The following is a 21,474-nucleotide window of genomic DNA, read 5'->3' as shown; positions in this document are numbered from 1 at the left end:
TGTATGACGATTTTCAACTCATATTCATTTTTATACATCATTTACTTGAAACAGTAATGGTTCTAGAATAGAGCCTTGAGGAACACCTTTGCTGTTTTTTGCTATAGAAAGCAAACAACAAAACATGGCCGCTAATATTTGCCAAAGCAATAAAATCTGACTTTATTATTTATGTACAAACTATGTCCTATTCAATATGGCGGAGAGTAATGGTTCTAGAATAGAGCCTTTCGGAACCCCTTGGTGCTATTTGTTACTACAGAAAACAACACACCTACAGGAGATTTAAAAAAAACAAAAAACATGACTGCAGATGTGTGCTGTTGCAATAAATTCAAACTTAATTTTTTCTGTACAAACAATGTCCTATTTAATATAGCAAACAGTAAAGGTTCTAGAATGGAGCTCTAAGGAACACCTTTGCAGTGTTTTTTGCTACAGAAAACAACACACCTATTTTCTTTTGAACAAAACATGACTGCAGATGTTTGCTTATACAATAAATTCAGACGTTATTATTTCTGTACAAACTATGTCCTATCCAATATGGCGGAAAGTAATAGTTCTAGAATAGAACCTTGAGGAACATCTTGGTGCTGTTTTTTGCTATAGAAAATGACACACCTCTTTTTTTTTAAACAAAACAAATGCATATGTTTGCTAATGCAACAATTGTATACTTTATTATTTCTGTACAAACAATGTCCTATTCAATATGGCAAACAGTAATGGTTCTAGAATAGAGCCTTGAGGAACACCTTTGCGCTGTTTTTTGCTATAGAAAACAAACAACAAAACATGGCCGCTAATATTTGCCAAAGCAATAAAATCTGACTTTATTATTTATGTACAAACTATGTCCTTTTCAATATGGCGGAGAGTAATGGTTCTAGAATAGAGCCTTTCGGAACCCCTTGGTGCTATTTGTTACTATAGAAAACAACACACCTACAGTATATTAAAAAAAAAAAAAAAACATGACTGCAGATGTGTGCTGATGCAATAAATTCAAACTTAATTTTTTCTGTACAAACAATGTCCTATTTAATATGGCAAACAGTAAAGGTTCTAGAATGGAGCTCTGAGGAACACCTTTAATAGTGTTTTTTGCTACAGAAAACAACACCTATTTTCTTTTGAACAAAACATGACTGCAGATGTTTGCTTATGCAATAAATTCAGACTTTATTATTTCTGTACAAACTATGTCCTATCCAATATGGCGGAGAGTAATAGGTCTAGAATAGAACCTTGAGGAACATCTTGCTGCTGTTTTTTGCTATAGAAAATGACACACCTCTTTTTTTTTTTTAAACAAAACAAACGCCGATGTTTGCTAATGCAACAATTGTATACTTTATTATTTCTGTACAAACAATGTCCTATTCAATATGGCAAACAGTAATGGTTCTAGAATAGAGCCTTGAGGAACACCTTAGCGCTGTTTTTTGCTATAGAAAACAAACAACAAAACATGGCCGCTAATATTTGCCAAAGCAATAAAATCTGACTTTATTATTTATGTACAAACTATGTCCTTTTCAATATGGCGGAGAGTAATGGTTCTAGAATAGAGCCTTTCGGAACCCCTTGGTGCTATTTGTTACTATAGAAAACAACACACCTACAGTATATTAAAAAAAAAAAAAACATGACTGCAGATGTGTGCTGATGCAATAAATTCATACTTAATTTTTTTCTGTACAAACAGTGTCCTATTTAATTTGGCAAACAGTAAAGGTTCCAGAATGGAGCTCTAAGGAACAGTGGAGGCTGGTGACTTCCAGAATTGAGGAGGCCATTTTTTTCCGCTTGCTCACTTCACTCGCGATGGAATGTTCCCTGTTCTCTTATCTGTCTTTGTGCTGGCCAAAGGCATACTATTTGGAGTGTAAGCTACAGTCAGAAAGTTCTTGCTGATGCAATTCATTGTGCAGAGCTTAGCCTTGTGCCTTCCTGAAGAAATTACATTGCTGTAAGTCTATGAGCCTGCCTGATAATTAAGCTGAGAAATGACATTTGGATGTTATATAAACGCCAAGTGAACATGTGTAAAAGGCAGGAATTTTAATTATGTAGTTAAAAACAATTTTGTTTAGCTTACATTTTTCATTCTTCTACAGCTTCAACATGTAATCACCAATTTAATCAAGTTTAGCATATAAAAAAGATAAGATAACACTTTCTTTATCATATGTAGTTTTATTCAATATATTTAATATAAAATATGTAAAAATATGGTTCCAGTTGGCTTTATCTGCTGAGAAACACAGACAAAATGGAGTGTTATTACTACTGAGAACTAGTGGTGTAACACTGGTAGAGACATCTAATTAGTTCAACTCACATCTGGTTTAGCTGAGGGGCGGCATGCTCTCTCCTGGACTCCACTCCACAGGTTGGTGCTGGCTTCATTTACTGAGAAATACAGGACATGAAATTTTGTGTTATTACTACTGAGAACTAGTGGTGTAACACTGCTATTACTACTGAGAACTAGTGGTATAACACTGGTAGAGATTTCAACCCACCTCTGGTTTAGCTGAGGGGCGAGGGGCTCTCTCCACGACTCCACTCTACGGGTTGCAGCTGGCTTCATCTACTGAGAGACATGAAATGGAGTGTTATTACTACTGAGAACTAGTGGTGTAACACTGGTAGACACCCAGTTCATCCAAAAAGTAATTCAGATTGTACTGCAATTTCTTGAGAGCAAAGTAGTGAGAATACTCACAGGTCGTGTGGATCCAGAACGTGTCCAACTCAGCCATCCATCCCCAGATTAAAAAAAAACTGTAACGTTGATTGCAAAAACGGTCTTGTCTCTGCTTTTTGTTTCCCTTCAACAATTAAAAAAAAAGTACAAAAGAAAATGAAATATTTTTATCTTCACTTTTGAAGCATGGTCTAAAGTATGGAATGGCTGGGACAACAAATAGTCGACTAGATTTTCTTTCCCATCCCATGGCCTGCATCTAGGTTGAACTCCATCCTCCTCTTCCACTGGATTCGGACCCAAGCCACCACCACAAGCACCTGTTCCATGTACATTTTCCTCTCTCACATCCATTTTGCCTGGCTAATCTAGGCTTGCTCGAACACACACAGCTAACTGGATGGAAAACAATGAGCTAAACTTCAACTGTAAAAATGTCCAAACTACAGAGATAAATGTCAATGAGCGATTAGCAGCAGCAGCTTTTGCTTTCGAAATCTGTCTCAGAGATGTTGTCAACTCAAGGAGAAATGCCTAGAGTGAAGGGTTTAACGTTAACGCATATCTATCTCCAGCCCAAGATCTCAAATTGCGCCAGAATCTCGCCGATTTCCGAGGTCGTTTTAAGCAAAAGTATTTGGCTATATGAGCTATAAACTTCACGGATGATAGCCAGGGGTGTTCTCTAAATTTCCTGAAAAGCACAAGTTGATAGGACACTCGTAGCCACTATGGCGAGTGTTTGTTTGACTGAAGTGGCTGGCGAATTCTCAAAATGGCTTCTGTGTTGATTAGGAAAGGAAAGGATTGATTCCAAATGAACCAGTAGCATGTGATTGGACGAACAAAATGTCAATCTTTCAGCCCTGGACACAATGCATGGTGAGGCCAGGCCTCCGTTGCCCACCCATTTTCAGTGATCTGGCCAATCACATATTGGCATGAAAAAGCATGCATTACATTGACTTCTATGAGAAGCTAATTTCCTAGGGGAGGCCTGGCCTCCCTTAATACAAACTGATAGGGAAATCTGGCCTGTTGCTTTACAATTGCAATATTGGGTTTTAGCCATGGGAACATTTAGATTTATGAACAAAACTAAAATAATATGAATATAAAAAATAAAAAATATGTTTTTTGTTAAAATAAATAAATAAAATAAATATATTTATTGTTTTTTTTAAATCTCTCTCTTCTCTCAAATTATTGGGGAGGCCAGGCCTCCTCCACCTCTATGGAGGAGCCTCCACTGCTAAGGAACACCTTTGCAGTGTTTTTTGCTACAGAAAACAACACACCTATTTTCTTTTGAACAAAACATGACTGCAGATGTTTGCTTATACAATAAATTCAGACTTTATTATTTCTGTACAAACTATGTCCTATCCAATATGGCGGAGAGTAATAGTTCTAGAATAGAATCTTGAGGAACATCTTGGTGCTGTTTTTTGCTTTAGAAAATGACACACCTCTTTTTTTTTTAAACAAAACAAACGCCGATGTTTGCTAATGCAACAATTGTATACTTTATTATTTCTGTACAAACAATGTCCTATTCAATATGGCAAACAGTAATGGTTCTAGAATAGAGCCTTGAGGAACACATTTGCGCTGTTTTTTGCTATAGAAAACAAACAACAAAACATGGCCGCTAATATTTGCCAAAGCAATAAAATCTGACTTTATTATTTATGTACAAACTATGTCCTTTTCAATATGGCGGAGAGTAATGGTTCTAGAATAGAGCCTTTCGGAACCCCTTGGTGCTATTTGTTACTATAAAAAAACCACACACCTACAGTATATTAAAAAAAAAAAAAAAACATGACTGCAGATGTGTGCTGATGCAATAAATTCAAACTTAATTTTTTTTGTACAAACAATGTCCTATTTAATATGGCAAACAGTAAAGGTTCTAGAATGGAGCTCTGAGGAACACCTTTAATAGTGTTTTTTGCTACAGAAAACAACACACCTATTTTCTTTTGAACAAAACATGACTGCAGATGTTTGCTTATGCAATAAATTCAGACTTTATTATTTCTGTACAAACCATGTCCTATCCAATATGGCGGAGAGTAATAGTTCTAGAATAGAACCTTGAGGAACATCTTGGTGCTGTTTTTTGCTATAGAATATGACACACTTTTTTTTTTTTAAACAAAACAAACGCAGATGTTTGCTAATGCAACAATTGTATACTTTATTATTTCTGTACAAACAATGTCCTATTCAATATGGCAAACAGTAATGGTTCTAGAATAGAGCCTTGAGGAACACCTTTGTGCTATTTGTTATTACAGAAAAAACACACCTTTTCTTTTAAACAAAACATGACCGCGAATGTTTGCTATTTCTACAAATTTTGACTTTTTTATTTGTTTATGTTCAAACAATGTCCAATCCAATATGGCGGAGAGTAATAGTTCTAGAATAGAGACTTGAGGAACACCGTGGTGCTGTTTTTTACTATAGAAAACAACGCACCTCTTTTTCTTTTTTTTCTTTTTTAAACAAAACAAATGCAGATGTTTGCTAATGCAACAATTTTAGACGTTATTATTTCTGTACATACAATGTCTTATTTGTGCTATTTGTTATTATAGAAAACCACCTCTTTTCTTTTCAACAAAACATGACCATGAATGTTTGCTAATGCAACAAATTTAGACCTTTTATTTGTTTATATACAAACAATGTCCTATCCAATACGGCGGCAAGTAAAAGTTCTAGAATAGAGCCTTGAGGAACACCTCGGTGCTATTTGTTATTATAGAAAACAACCTATTTTCTACTAAACAAAACATGACCGCGAATGTTTGCTAATGCAACAAATATAGACTTTTTTATTTGTTTATGTACAAACAATGTCCTATCCAATATGGCGGAGAATAATAGTTCTAGAATAGAGCCTTGAGGAACACCTTGGCTCCTGTTTGTGTGCTGAAGAGCGGTCGGCGTCACGGTTTACTCAGCGTGCTCTCAGTCGTGCGAGTCCTGCTAACGAGCTTCCTGTTTGTTTACGTCCCAGCCGGTGGTGGCGTTGGAGTCGTGTAGAGCGGGAAGAGCGACAAAAACCTGATGCAGCTTTTACAATCAAAGTGTTTACATGCCAGCTTGCATCTTTGAAACAAGTCCAACCACAACACACACACACACACACACACTTCTGACATCCTGGTGTCCGTGCAGGTGTTACAACAAGACCAACGGCGCCCTCTGTGGCTGCGCCCTCACGCATCGAGCTTCGCCTTGCCCTCAGCAGGACGGCCTGGAGATGGTCCCTCTAGGACGGACGCCATCGTCGCCCTGCCCCCGGCGCCGCGCCGACGAGCGTGAAGCCGACGCCACGCAGCCGCCGCCCGACGAGCACAAAGAGTCGTCACCGCCGCCACATTCGTGTTGTCTGGTCGGGGACGACAGACAATGTCATGACACAGGTGGGATAAAACGATCCATCTAATGACTGTGACCTCTAGTGGAGAAATAATGCAACTACATGCTAACGTTTACTGAAATATGAAGAGAAGAAAAATAGCAGCCGAAGAAAATATACATTTTATTCCATTTTCAATTAAATTACATTTTATTTTTTTTATTAAATTAAATTCAAATAAAGATTAAATTAATTTAGAAAATCAAATGTGAATAAATACATTTTGAATTAATTTTTTAAATGAAATTGTAATTTAAAAAAAATAGAATATCAAGTAATATATTTTAAATTCGATTTTAAATTGTTTTTAAAATGAAATATAATGTTAAAAAAATTCTAAAAATTATCACAAAATAATTTTTACAAATAAAATGTCATTCTTTTTTTTTTTATTGTATTAAAATAAGTACAATATATAAATTATACAATATAGTATGTCATGATTATGAAATATTAATGTATAAATACATAGTAGGTGAGGAATCAGACAAAGAGCAGCTGGAAGACCCCGATGAAAAAGACAACGAGGACCCAGATTTCCCTCGCCCGGACGCGGGTCACCGAGTTGGGGCAGGATGGTGAGCGCCTTGTAGCCGTGCCTGTCCCCATGGGGCACAGCCCAAAGAGGCAACGTGGGTCCCCCCTCCAATGGGCTCACCACTCTTGGGAGGGGCCATAGAGGTCGGATGCGATGTGAGCTGGGCGGCAGCCGAAGGCAGGGCACTTTGCAGTCCGATCCTCGGCTACAGAAGCTAGCTCTTGGGACGTGGAACGTCACCTCGCTGGGGGGGAAGGAGCCTGAATTGGTGCACGAGGTGGAGAAGTTCCGGCTGTTTATAGTCGGACTCACTTCGACGCCCAGCAAGGGCTCTGGAACCAGTTCTCTCGAGAGGGGCTGGACTCTCTTCCACTCTGGTGTTGCACGCAGTGAGAGGCGACAAGCTGGGGTGGCAATTCTTGTTGCCCCCCGGCTCAAAGCCTGCATGTTGGAGTTCAACCCAGAAGACGAGAGTGTAGCCTCCCTCCGCCTTCGGGTGGGGGGACGGGTCCTGACTGTTGTTTGTGCTTACGCACCAAACAGCAGCTCAGAGTACCCACCCTTTTTGGATACACTCGAGGGAGTACTGGAAAGTGTTCCCTCTGGTGGTTCCCTAGTCCTACTGGGGGACTTCAACGCTCATGTTGGCAACGACAGTGAGACCTGGAGAGGCGTGATCGGGAAGAATGGCCGCCCGGATCTGAACCCGAGTGGTGTTTTGTTATTGGATTTTTGTGCTTGTCACAGATTGTCTATAACAAACACCATGTTCAAGCATAAGTGTGTCCATATGTGCACTTGGCACCAGGACACCCTAGGCCGCAGTTCCATGATCGACTTTGTAGTTGTGTCATTGGATTTGTGTTGGACACTCGGGTGAAGAGAGGGGCGGAGCTTTCTACCGATCACCACCTGGTGGTGAGTTGGCTGCGATGGTGGGGGAGGATGCCGGACAGACCTGGCAGGCCCAAACGCATTGTGAGGGTCTGCTGGGAACGTCTGGCAGAGTCTCCTGTCAGAGAGAGTTTCAATTCTCACATCCGGAAGAACTTTGAACATGTCACGAGGGAGGTGCTGGACATTGAGTCCGAGTGGACCATGTTCCATACCTTTATTGTCGAGGCGGTCCATTGGAGCTGTGGTTGGGGCCTGTCATGGCGGTAATCCTAGAACCCGCTGGTGGACACCAGCAGTGAGGGATACCGTCAAGCTGAAGAAAGAGTCCTATCGGGTCCTTTCGGCTCATAGGACTCCTGAGGCAGCGGACAGGTACCGACAGGCCAGCGGTGTGCGGCTTCAGCGGTCGCAGAGGCAAAAACTTGGACATGGTAGGAGTTCGGGGAAGCCATGGAAAACGACTTCCGGACGGCTTCGAAGCGATTCTGGACCACCATCCGCCGCCTCAGGAAGGAGAAGCACTGTCAACACCGTGTATAGTGAGGATGGTGTAATGCTGACCTCGACTGCGGATGTTGAGGTTCTGTGGATGGAATACTTCGAAGACCTCCTCAATCCCACCAACACGTCTTCCTATGAGGAAGCAGTGCCTGGGGAATCTGTGGTGGGCTCTCCTATTTCTGGGGCTGAGGTTGCTGAGGTAGTTAAGAAGCTCCTCGGTGGCAGGGCCCCGGGGGTGGATGAGACCCGCCCGGAGTTCCTTAAGGCTCTGGATGCTGTGGGGCTGTCTTGGTTGACAAGACTCTGCAACATTGCGTGGACATCGGGGGCGGTACCTCTGGATTAGCTGGCGTGGTGGTTCCTCTCTTTAAGAAGGGGAACAAGTGGGTGTGTTCCAGCTACCGTGGGATCAGACTCCTCAGTCTTCCCGCTAAGGTCTATTCAGGTGTACTGGAGAGGAGGCTACGCCAGATAGCCGAACCTCGGATTCAGGAGGAACAGTGTGAGTTTCGTCCTGGTCGTGGAACTGTGGACCAGCTCTATATTCTCGGCAGGGTCCTTGAGGGTGCATGGGAGTTTGCCCAACCAGTCTACATGTGCGCTGTGGACTTGGAGAAGGCATTCAAACGTGTCCCTCAGGAAGTCCTGTGGGGAGTGCTCAGAGAGTATGGGGTATCGGACTGTCTGATTGTGGCGGTCCACTCCCTGTACGATCAGTGTCAGAGCTTGGTCCGCATTGCCGGCAGTAAGTCGTTCACGTTTCCAGTGAGGGTTGGACTCCGCCAAGGCTGCCCTTTGTCACCGATTCTGTTCATAACTTTTATGGACAGAATTTATAGGCGCAGTCAGGGCGTTGAGACGTTCCCATCCTCACCTATGGTTGCGAGTTTTGGGTTATGACTGAAAGGAGAAGATCGGGGTTACAAGCGGTCGAAATTAGTTTCCTCCGTCGGGTGGTGGAGCTCTCTCCCTTAGAGATAAGGTGAGAAGCTCAAAGCACAGTTGGGCATCTGGTCAAGATGCTCCCCGAACGCCTCCCTGGGGAGGTGTTTAGGGCACATTCGACTGGTAGGAGGTCACGGGGAAGACCCAGGACACGTTGGGGGCACTATGGCTCCCAGCTGGCCTGGGGACGCCTCGGGATCCCCCAGGAAGAGCTGGAGGAAGTGGCTGGGGAGACGGAAGTCTGGGTTTCTCTGCTTAGGCTGCTGCCCCCGCGACCCAACCTCGGATAAGCGGAAGTAAATGGATGGATGGATACATAGAATATAAAATATTATGTAATTAAAAAATTTATTATTTGAATATAATTGTATATATTTTACAATTAATACATTTAAAACAAAATGTAGTTTAAAAAAATATTTGAATAAACATGAAATTAATTTTGTAATAAAATAGTATTTGATATGAAATGAATGAATTTTTATAATATTAGAGTTCTAAATAATCATATATTTCTCAATGATATAGTTTAAATAAATGATGTATAATTATTTTATGCTATATCACAATTTGTGATTGAACATAATTGAATGTGCATTACATGAAATCAAATATAATAATTTAAATAAAAATAAAAATATATCATCATAAATAAACAAATTAAAGTACAGGATAAATATTTGAATAGAAAAATATGCGTGAAAATATTCCTTTATATGAAAAATAGAAAAATATTTTTTGTCCCTAGAAGAGGTAATTATGACTTAATTATTATTTTTATTATTATTTATGGCAGCAGTGATTTCGGGCCGATTTATTGATTGATTATTATATGTAAGCATTTGTCCATGTGACCAGATCAATAATGATCTTATAAATAGAAAAAGGTGACAACGAGGTGGTTGTGTCCTTGTCAGGTGACCACGTGGACCTCACACACCAGGAAGACTCGGTTCTGGTTTGGGACACTTTGGCTCTGCCAGACTTGGACTGTGATGAAAAACCCGGCTGGATCTCTGCTGGTCTGACTGGGGAGCTGATCCAGGAGGTGTGAGGGCGGGGCCATATGCTATGGCACGCCCCCTTTAAAAAAAACCGCACCGGGAGGAAGGGGCGGAGCTAACGTGGTGACGTCACAAACAGGAACTAAGAGGACCTGAAAGTCGTGACGCTGGACATGAAAAAAAGACTTGACATGACTTATTTATTTTTTTCTAGTAGTCAAATCTTATTTCATATGAATGTATCTTTCTGAGAACAAAGTCGCTCTTTTATATTATTTATGCATTTTTATTTTTTTTGGCTTTTTGGCTTTTAGCGATGTAAAGTTTTGTAATAATATAAAGAGAAGATATGGAAGAGTGAACACGCTTTTTCCTTTTTATAGAAAAGTCTTGTGTATTTCGTGTGTGTGTGTGTGTGTGTGTGTGTGTGTGTGTGTGTGTGTGCTTGTGCGTGCGTGCGGTATAGTAGAAGTTTTTTTTTTTAAATTTATTAACAATTTTTTCTAATATTTTTAATTGAATAAAAAATGTATTAATTTTCATTACGTTTAATTTCATACTTAATTATTACATTAAATTTGAAATTAAATGTAAAATAATAATAATAATGCATTACATCTGTAACACACTTTACATTTGTTAAAATCTCAAAGTGCTACAAAGTATAAAAATAATAATAAAAAATAAAAATACAAAGTTAGAAAATATAATAAAAAATAAAAATAGAAATGAAATCACACTAAGATAAACACTAGATAAAACAGAAACATAAATAAAAATTGAAATAAAAGCATGAAAGTACTGGATAAAACAGATAGGCACGCAACGTATTTAAAAACAAGAAGGCAGAGAAATTAGATAAACAAACAAAATAATTGAAGTTTTTAATGGATTTAAAGTTAATATTTAATTGAATTTGACTTAATGTTCACTGCATTAAATGAAATAATACACATAAAAAGTCTCTTTATAGAGATAAAAGTGTTAGGAAGTATTTTCTTTTACAAGGTATTTAATTATGATGCTTGACATTTTTTTCTTTGTAAGGGCAAAAACATTTGTACTTATTGAATGAATATTAAATGACGTTTTGTTACAATTAATTTCCTATTTAATTTGGAAAACAAACATAGTCACCACAAAACACTGCAAAGCCTTTAAAAATAATACAAACACCCCTCACTAAAATATTTCTAATATAATTTAAGGTATGGTGAATATTTCACTGCTGTAATACCAGGAAATACATTCAAAGGTGGAAGTGATCGGGGAGTTCTTTCAAAACAAATGTCCCATAATAATAATAATAATAATAAACGTCATAAAGTCTTAAAGCGACAGTACCTGCTTAAAAAAACAACTGAATCAAACTCGAGTCTCTAGACCAGGGGTCACCAACGCGGTGCCCACGGGCACCAGGTCGCCCGTAAGGACCAGATGAGTCGCCCGCGGGCCTGTTCTAAAAAAAAAAAAAAAAAAAAAATTATTATTATTATTATTATTTTTTTTTTTTTAATTAAATCTACATAGAAAAAACACGAGATACACTTTCAATCAGTGCATCAACCCAAACAACCTCCCCCATGCACACTCATCCACACCCTCTCACACAAAGGGGGTTATTTCTTTCTGCTACCAATATTCTGGTTCCCACAACATAGACAACACATCTGCAAGGGACACAGTCCCTGAAGCACACATGATTGTATAGGCTGCTGGTCCACTAACATTTTCATTAATTACTATTTTTTATGTAATTATTTTTATATTGTTTTACTTTCTTTTTTATCCAAGAAAATGTTTTTTATTTATTTATCTTATTTTATTTTATTTTTAAAAAAAGGGCCTTATCTTCAACAGACCAGGTTGTCAATGAAATTAGATTTCTTTAAAGGGTTTTTTAAACCAGGCCCAGTCCAGATAATGTCCAAGTCGGACTCAGCAACACACACCTTCATTCATGTACACAGAAACAAATTAGGGAACACAACAGATTGCATATAATTTATAAACAAAATTACATTTTCAAAATAAGCATTTATGTACAGTCCAGATTATGTCCAGGTCACTCAAATTAGGGAACACAACAACAGATATCATATAATCTATAAACATAATTATACTTTCAAAATAAGCCTTTGAGGACTTCTCATCTTTTTTTTAATGTTTTTTGGCATCATTATCGTTTTCTACCATGTAACTTTCTAAAGTTAGAAAATACTGAATAAATGTTTTAAAGAAAGTAATACTAAGTGAATATCTGTTTTTGGCCTTAAAAATAAACATTTTACCGAGTACTATAATTAAATTGACTAAATCATGGTTGTCAATGAACTCTCCTAAAATAACAGAAACCACATTAAGCTTCATAAACAAACCAATCCTTAAACACATTTTTTCAACTTCCACCCAAAACAAAGACACAATATGACAATACCAAAACAAATGCAGGGTGGATTCAGGCTCCTGACAACAAAATCGGCAATCATCTGACATAATTTTAACATTTTCCCTGTGGGTAAGAAGTTATAAATAATTTTAATTTGAAAATAACGATTTTGCACATCGATAGTGGTTTTATAGATTAGTTTGAATATGGCATCCCATGGCAACGGGCAGTCAAAAAAGTCCTCCCATTTTCCATTTGTGTTGTATGAGGCAGCCTTCAAAGATTTCTTTATTAAATAAAAATTATATATTTTTCTATTTATTTTAGTTCCTTTTTGCCAACTAGAATTTCTTTTTAGAGGTTTACAAACTAATAATTTAGTAATTCCATATTTAATTATTTGTTTCCATCTTTTCCCAATTACTCCAGTTAGTTGATAAAATGAAAAGCTTGAGCAAGCATCACCATACATAGCTCTAAATTCATCATACTTCATAATTTTACCATTCTCATTGATAATATCATTGACAAAAATGATTCCTCTTTCAAACATATTTTTCCAAAAGAAAGGCTTTCCATCTATTACAATATTAGAGTTCATCCATATTAACTGCTGCAAAATATCGTCTCTTTTTTCTGGCACATAAAATTGAAAACACCAATAGACTCTCTGGGAGGGGATCACTTGTAAAAAAGGATACAATTTCTTTTGATACAGTACATGTTTTTTGTCCAACAGGACATTTGTGTACCACTCAATGTTTAAATACATATTTGGAACAATTGATGCTTTTAAAGACAGACACATAGCTTCAAGGTTGAGAAGTTTCAGGCCCCCATATTCATACTCTTTGTACAAAACCTTTCTTTTAATCTTTTCTGGTTTGCCGTTACAGACAAAATCGAAGACCCTCCGCTCATAAATCTTAAAAAAGTTTTGTGATGGAGCTGGTAATGACAAAAACAAATAAATAAATTGAGGAATAATTAACGAGTTGGCAATAGACATTTTACCATACAAGGTTAGGGATTTCCCTTTCCATAATTGCATAATTTTGTCCAGCTTTCTTAGTCGATTATCATAATTTACTGAGCCTAGATCTTCCAGATTTTCTGGGACAACAACACCAAGTATGTTAACTGGTCCATCTGTCCACAAAACAGGCACTTTGCATTCCATTCGAAAGGACATTTCCTTTAGATTTCCGATCCTTAACATTTTACATTTATCATAATTAAGCTTAAGGCCAGATTGCTGTGAAAATATGTCCAAAAGATTAAGAAGGTTCCGCAAACAATGAGGAAAAATCTTATCTTTGTGAATCAGCCTTTTCTGACATGAACTTCATCAAGAACAAACACAGAACACGCCTCACTGATGCACATCTGCAAGACTCACTCAGAGTTGCAGTGTCAAGTTACACACCAGAGTACAACACACTAGTTAACAGCATGCAATGCCAGGCTTCCCACTAACTGACAAAGAAACAGATAACAGATTTGGTGTCCAGTTCAAAGTGTGACATGATTTAAAAATTTGAGAATTTACTTTTGTATTTTACATGAGTTATTATTTGTACAAACATGGTGCAAAGTAATTCATGATTTGTTCAAAAAATGTTAGTGGCTAGCTAGTTAAAATGGGATATTGTGATTTCACAAGACTGTCTTAGAAGTGATCATTTGAAAATGTTCAATTTGAAAAATGTGCACTTAGAGAAAATATAAAAATAAAGTGTTGCATATTGATATTTATCTGTTTCTATATATATTTATTGTGAGAAATCATTAAGATGATCAGTGTTTCCACAAAGATAAATATCATTAATTATTAATAATAACAGAGTTAAAGGTAAATTGAGCAAATTGGCTACTTCTAGCAATTTATTTAAGTGTGTATCTAACTGGTAGCCCTTCGCAGTAATCAGTACCCAAGAAGTAGCCCTTGGTTTCAAAAAGGTTGGTGACCCCTGCTCTAGACAAGTGTAACAAACAGTTCAGGGTGTCCCAAGTTACCAGAGAGTGTGAGGTAAGGAGGAGAACTTTTGTCCCTCCAGAGTTGCCGTAGGGCTGTGACGTAAGAGGTCTATAAGTGGGGGTTGTTGAAGATGACATTAAAGAAGTGGTGGAGACCGGACCTGCCCTCATGACTCCCATGTATTATTTTATTAGGTAAGTACACAGAATATGCGAACCCAGGACACTCGGCTACACAAGCTTTACTACTTTATTCTCATGCTAGCCATTAGCCGTTAGCATCCGCTCGGTTAAAAACGTCAAAACCCTGGAAACGATTGTATTTCCGCTTTCTAGTCTGATGACGTCATCGCGGCGTTTTTTTTTTTTATCTGCGTCCTGATTGGCGGACATCCAGCCGCGTGGTGTAGAAGACCACCCTGGCCCCTCCCCCCACGTGGTACAGGGCCTGGCAGGTGTACGTGCCCGCCGCCTCCTCGCGCACGCCCTCGATGAGCAGCGCGCACGTATCGGCGGGCACGAGCACGCGGCCGGGGCCGCCGGGCCGCGCCTGCACTTTGACGCCGTGCTCGTCCGCGTAGACCAGCGCCACGTTGTTGTCCGAGCCGGACCGCGTGAAGCCCCAGATGAAGACGGAGGGCGGCGGGGCGCCGCAGTCCAGGCGGACCGAGCCTCCGGCGCTCGCCGTGGCGTTGGCGCCGCGGTACTCCACCTCCTTCTCCATCTCCTCCTCCGCCTCCTCCTCCGCCTCCGCGTCAGGTAGCGCTGAAAAGAAATCATGTCAATTTGACAAGAATAGAAGAATGTCCGAGGGGCCACAAGAGGGCGCCACAGTTGACCTGCTGGTGATGTTCTCATTAGGATTATTAAGCAGAAATGTCGTGCCTAAACTCCCACCTGGCCACCAGAGGGCGTATTTTTTTATTATTATTTATTATTATTTCTTTTGTAAATCCTGGGGGGAGAAAAAAAAAAATGCTGGATTAAATTAAATGACTTTTTAGATAAAAATGTTGAACACAAAATTTAGATGTGAATGTTATTTATTAAAATGGAAATTAGAGATGTCGATAAATGCTTTTGCTTAAAACTCACTCCTGTTACTTTCAGTATTGTTACCTAAAATTACATTTGAATGTGTTTAGTGCCCACATGTTAGCATCATTCATATCATTTTCTAATTCTATGCTTAAAAACTCACTCCTTACTTTCAGTATTGTTACATAAAATTATATTTGAATGTGAATGTAAATGTGAATGTTGTCTGTCTATCTGTGATGAGGTGGCGACTTGTCCGGGGTGTACTCCGCCTTCCGCCCGAATGCAGCTGAGATAGGCTCCAGCACCCCCCGCCATCCCGAAAGGGACAAGCGGTAGAAAATGGATGGATGGATGTGTTTAATATCAACAAGCTGTTAGCATAAAACACAATGTGGCTATATTTCATACATTTGCTAATTCTATGCTGAAAACTAACTCCTTGTTACTTTCAGTCTTGTTACTTAAAATAATATTTTCCCAGCATGCCTAGCGGTGGTTTGTCAAGGTCAGCACATGGTCAAGGTGAGCAGAATGGTGAAGGAGACTCACCTGGGAGAGAAGGAAGCAGCAGGCAGACGACAATTAAACCTGCGTGAAGGAACATGCTGGAAACGTCCACTTTTCTTCCTTGCACTCTCGCAGTGAAGCCGGAGGACGTCTCCGAGTCCCCGCTGAAATATTTAGTAGGCTCGGGTGTCGACACGCTAGCTTTTATTCACCGGCTGTGAAACAAACATTGTTTGGACCGCCGTTTTTTTTTTGTTTTAACTATGAATTCATGTTGACTTCTAGATGTCAAGTCTGTACTAATAAATAAGGGAAGGTACTTTTTATAATCCTTTCAAATAATAATAATAATGTGTATTAATAACTTTTATTTTGAACTTTTGTTTGAGCTTCAAAGTTCATCAAATGTTTCTTTTTTTCCTCCCCCAAAACACAACAAAAAATAGATACAAATGTTTATATATATATATATATGTGTGTGTATATATATATATATGTATATATATATATGTATGTATATATATATATATATATATATATATATATATATATATATATATATATATATATATATATATGTATGTATGTGTATATATATATATATATATATATATATATATATGTATGTGTATATATATATATATATATATATATATATATATATATATATATATATATATATATATATACACACATACACTATATTGCCAAAAGTATTTGGCCTCCTGCCTTTACTCACATATGAACACAGGCGCTCTCTCTCCGCTGCGGGCGTGCCTCCTCGCGCCTGCAGACAATCTGCAAGCGGCGCACCTGCCCGTGATGAACGAGCTGCCTTCATAAGCCTGCTCAACCTGCCATCCCGCGCCGGAATATAATCTTCTGTTGGCGTACAGTAAGCGATCATCGGATGTATGATGCAAACTTCGCTCTCTTTCTGTTTTCCCCTCCGAGTTTCATTGTCGTGTCGTGTCGATCCTACTGCAGACCTCCGTTCCCGTGTTTGACGTTGCTGTGTGCCTCGTCATTCCTCGTCGTCGTTCCCCTGTTTCCCAGACTGCCTTTTCAATCTCGACCTCCCACTTGGACCCAGATCTCTTGACGCCTCTCTCTCGCCCTGGATCATCTGCCTGCCCAACGGACTGTCTTCCTGCCTCCTCTCGCCCAACACAACACTAGGTAACACACACTACAGCTAATCACACACATAGCCACATACACTTTTGGATCTAGTTCACACTCCATTTCCTTAGTTTATATTACTATTGTTTGATTATTATATATATGGTTAATATATATAATAAATACATAGAGCTAAACAACCCCTGGTGTCTGTTGCCGTCACCTCCCTTCAGTAAACATAACAGAATTGTCCAAAATGTTTTTGTATCCTGGAGCATTCAAAGTTCCTTTTACTGGAACTAAGAGGCCAGGCCCAACTCCTGCAAAACAACCCCACACCATAATTCCTCCTCCACCAAATTTCCCACTCGGCACAATGCAGTCCTAAATGTACTGTTCTCCTGGCAACCTCCAAACCCAGACTGGTGCATCAAATTGCATGATGGAAAACATGATTCATCACTCCAGAGAAGGCGTCTCCACTGCTCTAGAGCAGTGTTTTTCAACCACTGTGCCGCGGCACACTAGTGTGCCGTGAGATACAGTCTGGTGTGCCGTGGGAGATTATGTAATTTCACCTAACTGGGTTAAAAATATTTTATGCAAACCAGTAATTATAATCTGCAAATGATGTGCCGTTGTTGAGTGTCTGTGCTGTCTAGAGCTCGGCAGAGTAACCGTGTAATACTCTTACATATCAGCAGGTGGCAGCCGGTAGCTAATTGCTTTGTAAACGTTGTATCTAATGTTTAAACCAAAAATAAACAAAAGGTGAGTGCCGCTAAGAAAAGGCATTGAGGCTTAGGGATGGCTATAGAAAACAAAACTAAAACTGAACTGGCTGCAAAGTAAACGAAAACAGAATGCTGGACGACAGCAAAGACTTACAGCGTGTGGAGCAGACGGCGTCCACAGAGTACATCAGTACATGACATGACAATCAACAATGTCCCCACAAAGAAGAACAGCGTCCGCACAACTGAAATAGTCTTGATTGCTAAAACAAAGCAGGTGCGGGGAATAGCGCTCAAGGAAGACATGAAACTCCTACGGGAAAATACCAACAAAACAGGAAAAGCCACTAAAATTGGAGTGCAACACACAGGAAAACACCAAATAAGTCCCGGCGTGATGTGACAGTACTTTGAGACAAGTGGTTATGGTTTGAATTCATATCCAACACTTGCCAGAATGACTTTTTAATATCAACTAATGAGTTTTTTAAAAATGTTTTCTGCGGGTGGTGTGCCTCCGCATTTTTTCAATAAAAAAAAAAAAAAGTGCCTCGGCTCCAAAAAGGTTGAAAAACACTGCTCTAGAGTCCAGTGGCGACGTGCTTTACACCACCGCATCCCACGCTTTGCATTGGACTTGGTGATGTATGGCTTAGACGCAGCTGCTCGGCCATGGAAACCCATTCCATGAAGCTCTCTGCGTACTGTACGTGGGCTAATTGGAAGGTCACATGAAGTTTGGAGCTCTGTAGCGACTGACTGTGCAGAAAGTCTTTGCACTATGCTGACCTCTCTGTCAGTTTACGTGGCCTACCACTTGGTGGCTGAGTTGCTGTTGTTCCCAAACTCTTCCATTTTCTTATAATAAAGTTGACTTTGGAATATTTAGGAGCGAGGACATTTCACGATGGGATTTGTTGCACAGGTGGCTTCCTATGACAGTTCCACGCTGGAAATCACTGAGAGCGGCCCATTCTTTCACAAATGTTTGTAGAAACAGTTGAGTTTGAGTTTGAGTTTATTTGGAACATGCAAGCATACAACATGATACATCACAATTTCCAGTTTCTCTTTTCAACATGTTCGAAAAGGAGTAGGAAGAAGCAGAGCTTATTTAATCCTACCCCTTCTCTTTTACATAACAGTTGCTAAACTTTTTTGTTCACTTCCTGTTCTCAATTTATTCACAATGTACTCCGTAAGTAATCACAATAAAAATAAATAGATAAATAATAATTGGTGAAGTAAGTTACATTTCATATGATGAGATAAGTAAGATTATTTTGAGAGTGAAAAAATGGTTGAATTAAATAAATTGAGAATGTTTGTCATGGTTCTTCTTCTTTGTACTTTGTAAACACTTTAAGTTTGAAGAGTTTCTTGAAGTGGATCATATTAGTTACATTGTTTGATTGCTTTGCTTAATCCATTCCATAATTTAATTCCACATACTGATATACTGAAGGTCTTAAGTGTTGTACGTGCGTACAAATGTTTTAAATTACATTTTTCTCTAAGATTATATTTCTCCCTTTTTTTGAGAAGAATTGTTGTATATTCTTGGGTAGCAGGTTATAGTTTGCTTTGTGTATAATTTTAGCTGTTTGCAAATTCACTATGTCGTGGAATTTCAGTATCTTTGATTCAATAAATAAAGGGTTTGTATGTTCTCTATATCCAACATTATGTATTATTCTAACTGATCTTTTTTGTAACACCGTTAATGAATGAAGTGTACTTTTGTAATTATTTCCCCATATTTCTACACAGTAACTCAGATATGGTAACACTAGTGAGCAGTATAGAATATGAAGTGATTTTTTGTCTAGAACATGTTTTGCTTTATTCATTATTGACGTGTTTCTTGCTACTTTATGTTGTATATTTTTTACGTGAGATTTCCAGTTCAATTTATCATCAATCATTATACCTAGAAATTTGGTTTCATTTACTCTTTCAATTTATTTTCTGTCTATTTGTATTTGTGTTTGACTTTCTCTTCTACTGTTACCAAATAGCATTATTTTAGTTTTACTGAGATTCAACGATAGTCTGTTTTTGTCAAACCATCTTTTTAATTTGTTAATTTCTTCTGTTATTATTTGTATTATCTTCTGTGTGTTCTCTCCTGAACAAAACGCTGTTGTATCATCCGCAAATAATACTAACTTTAAATCTTTTGTAACTTTACAAATGTCATTTATATAGAGATTGAATAATTTAGGTCCTAATATTGATCCCTGAGGTACACCACAGGATATATTTAGCGTTGTAGACGTGTGTTCGCCTAGCTTCACGTATTGTTTCCTGTTCGTTAGATAACTTCTTATCCAGTTTAAGACTAACCCTCTGATGCCATATCGTGCTAGTTTTTTGATTAAAATATTGTGATTAATTGTGTCAAATGCTTTAGTTGGATCCATAAAAACCGCTGTCGCACATTTTTTACTATCTATTGCATTGGTAATTTCTTCTGTAATTTCAATTAAAGCCATTGAAGTTGAGACATTAGCTCTGTATCCATATTGGTTCTCTTCGAGTATTCTATTTTTATTTATGAAACTCTCTAATCTGTTATTAAACAGTTTTTCAATGATTTTAGAAAATTGTGGAAGTAAAGAAACAGGTGTATAATTTGTAAATTGATGTTTGTCTTGTTGCGTTTGACCAGATGTTCCTCCAAGTGGGATGTAAAGCGCTGGTCAGTCCCAAGTTCCTTAATGACATATAAACTGACTCAAAGGTACCACCAAGCACAGAATAGGTATTTTGTAATTTATTGTCACATATTTGAGAATAGAGACCAGCCTCGAACAACACATACGAATGCGTAGCCCAAGTTGATCTGGCATTCCAAAGGAAAAAGCAACTCTTTTCACACAAAGAAAGCCCCCATCTCTCCCCCCCCCCCCCCCCCCTCCTCTCAACACTGATAAGAAGAGAGACTTGGGGGTTGTGTTCACATTCCTGATGGTTTACGACCCTGTCTAAACAGGCAATCTGAAGACAAAGAGAAACTGGTATGTAGAGTATACATGGAAAAATATGAGCTGATTCAAACATGATTATGAATAAAGAAATAACTCTTAAACATATGCATTATCCACAATCCCCCTTCAGATCTTATCCAAAAGATCTCTCCTACGAGAGCAACACCTCTAAAGCACGCCCTACATTAAAGTAGGTGCTGTTTTGGTTTTCGAGCAAGCTATCGATAAACAATCAAACCATAGTTACATGGGAGAGAGAAGGAGGGAGTCAACATCAATGTCGTCATTGTCAGGGAAGGAAACTAACAGTCCCTGAAAGTCACCACTATGCTTGACCCCCTTCAGTGACATAGCAAGCCCAGAACCAGGGTGGGGTTGACCTTTGACAGCTCTAACAATGATGCGGGTGCATAGAGACCTAGCACAGGGGCAATAAAGCATCCGCATGAGGTTATGACGGCCAAGAAAACTCCAATGGAGACCAGGGCCGACTTAATTAGGTCAGACCACCTGCCAAAGGTGTTATGAAGCCAATCTTTAAAGGGGTCAGAGACACCGGAAACTTCAGTAAGTTCTTAGGCTCTGAGGCCTTCTAAGGCGCTCTGGACCGAGCCATCGGGGGCAGTGTTGTTAGGAATGAAGGTACAGCATTGGTCACCAAACATTGCACACACACC

The 21,474-nt window shown here is 38.8% G+C and overlaps 1 protein-coding gene and 2 long non-coding RNA genes across 5 annotated transcripts in view; 2 read left to right on the top strand and 1 right to left on the bottom strand.

Moving 5' to 3' along the window:
* The window catches only part of cdon (cell adhesion associated, oncogene regulated), a 213,580-nt gene extending 203,166 nt beyond the window's left edge, over window positions 1-10,414 (top strand). For all 3 annotated transcript variants that reach the window (XM_062060861.1, XM_062060862.1, XM_062060863.1), the window contains 2 exons: window positions 5,909-6,156; window positions 9,951-10,414. In XM_062060861.1, the coding sequence (XP_061916845.1) occupies window positions 5,909-6,156; window positions 9,951-10,087 (385 nt within the window). In that variant the 3' untranslated portion in view covers window positions 10,088-10,414. The remainder of the gene's footprint in view (window positions 1-5,908; window positions 6,157-9,950) is intronic.
* Window positions 1,770-3,963, bottom strand: LOC133659390 (uncharacterized). The gene is made up of 4 exons (XR_009827630.1): window positions 2,735-3,963; window positions 2,532-2,602; window positions 2,348-2,418; window positions 1,770-2,260 (listed from the first exon to the last, which is right to left on the bottom strand). It is a non-coding gene; the product is annotated as an uncharacterized LOC133659390 (long non-coding RNA).
* A 4,089-nt stretch (window positions 10,415-14,503) lies between the features above and the next one.
* Window positions 14,504-17,333, top strand: LOC133658628 (uncharacterized). The gene is made up of 3 exons (XR_009827501.1): window positions 14,504-14,598; window positions 16,703-16,846; window positions 16,939-17,333. It is a non-coding gene; the product is annotated as an uncharacterized LOC133658628 (long non-coding RNA).
* Window positions 17,334-21,474: the final 4,141 nt, after the last annotated feature.

This window comes from Entelurus aequoreus, linkage group LG10 (genome assembly GCF_033978785.1).
Source record: "Entelurus aequoreus isolate RoL-2023_Sb linkage group LG10, RoL_Eaeq_v1.1, whole genome shotgun sequence".
Taxonomy (NCBI): domain Eukaryota; kingdom Metazoa; phylum Chordata; class Actinopteri; order Syngnathiformes; family Syngnathidae; genus Entelurus; species Entelurus aequoreus.
Note: the sequence above shows the minus strand (reverse complement) of the source record. Positions and strands in the feature narration are given on the sequence as shown.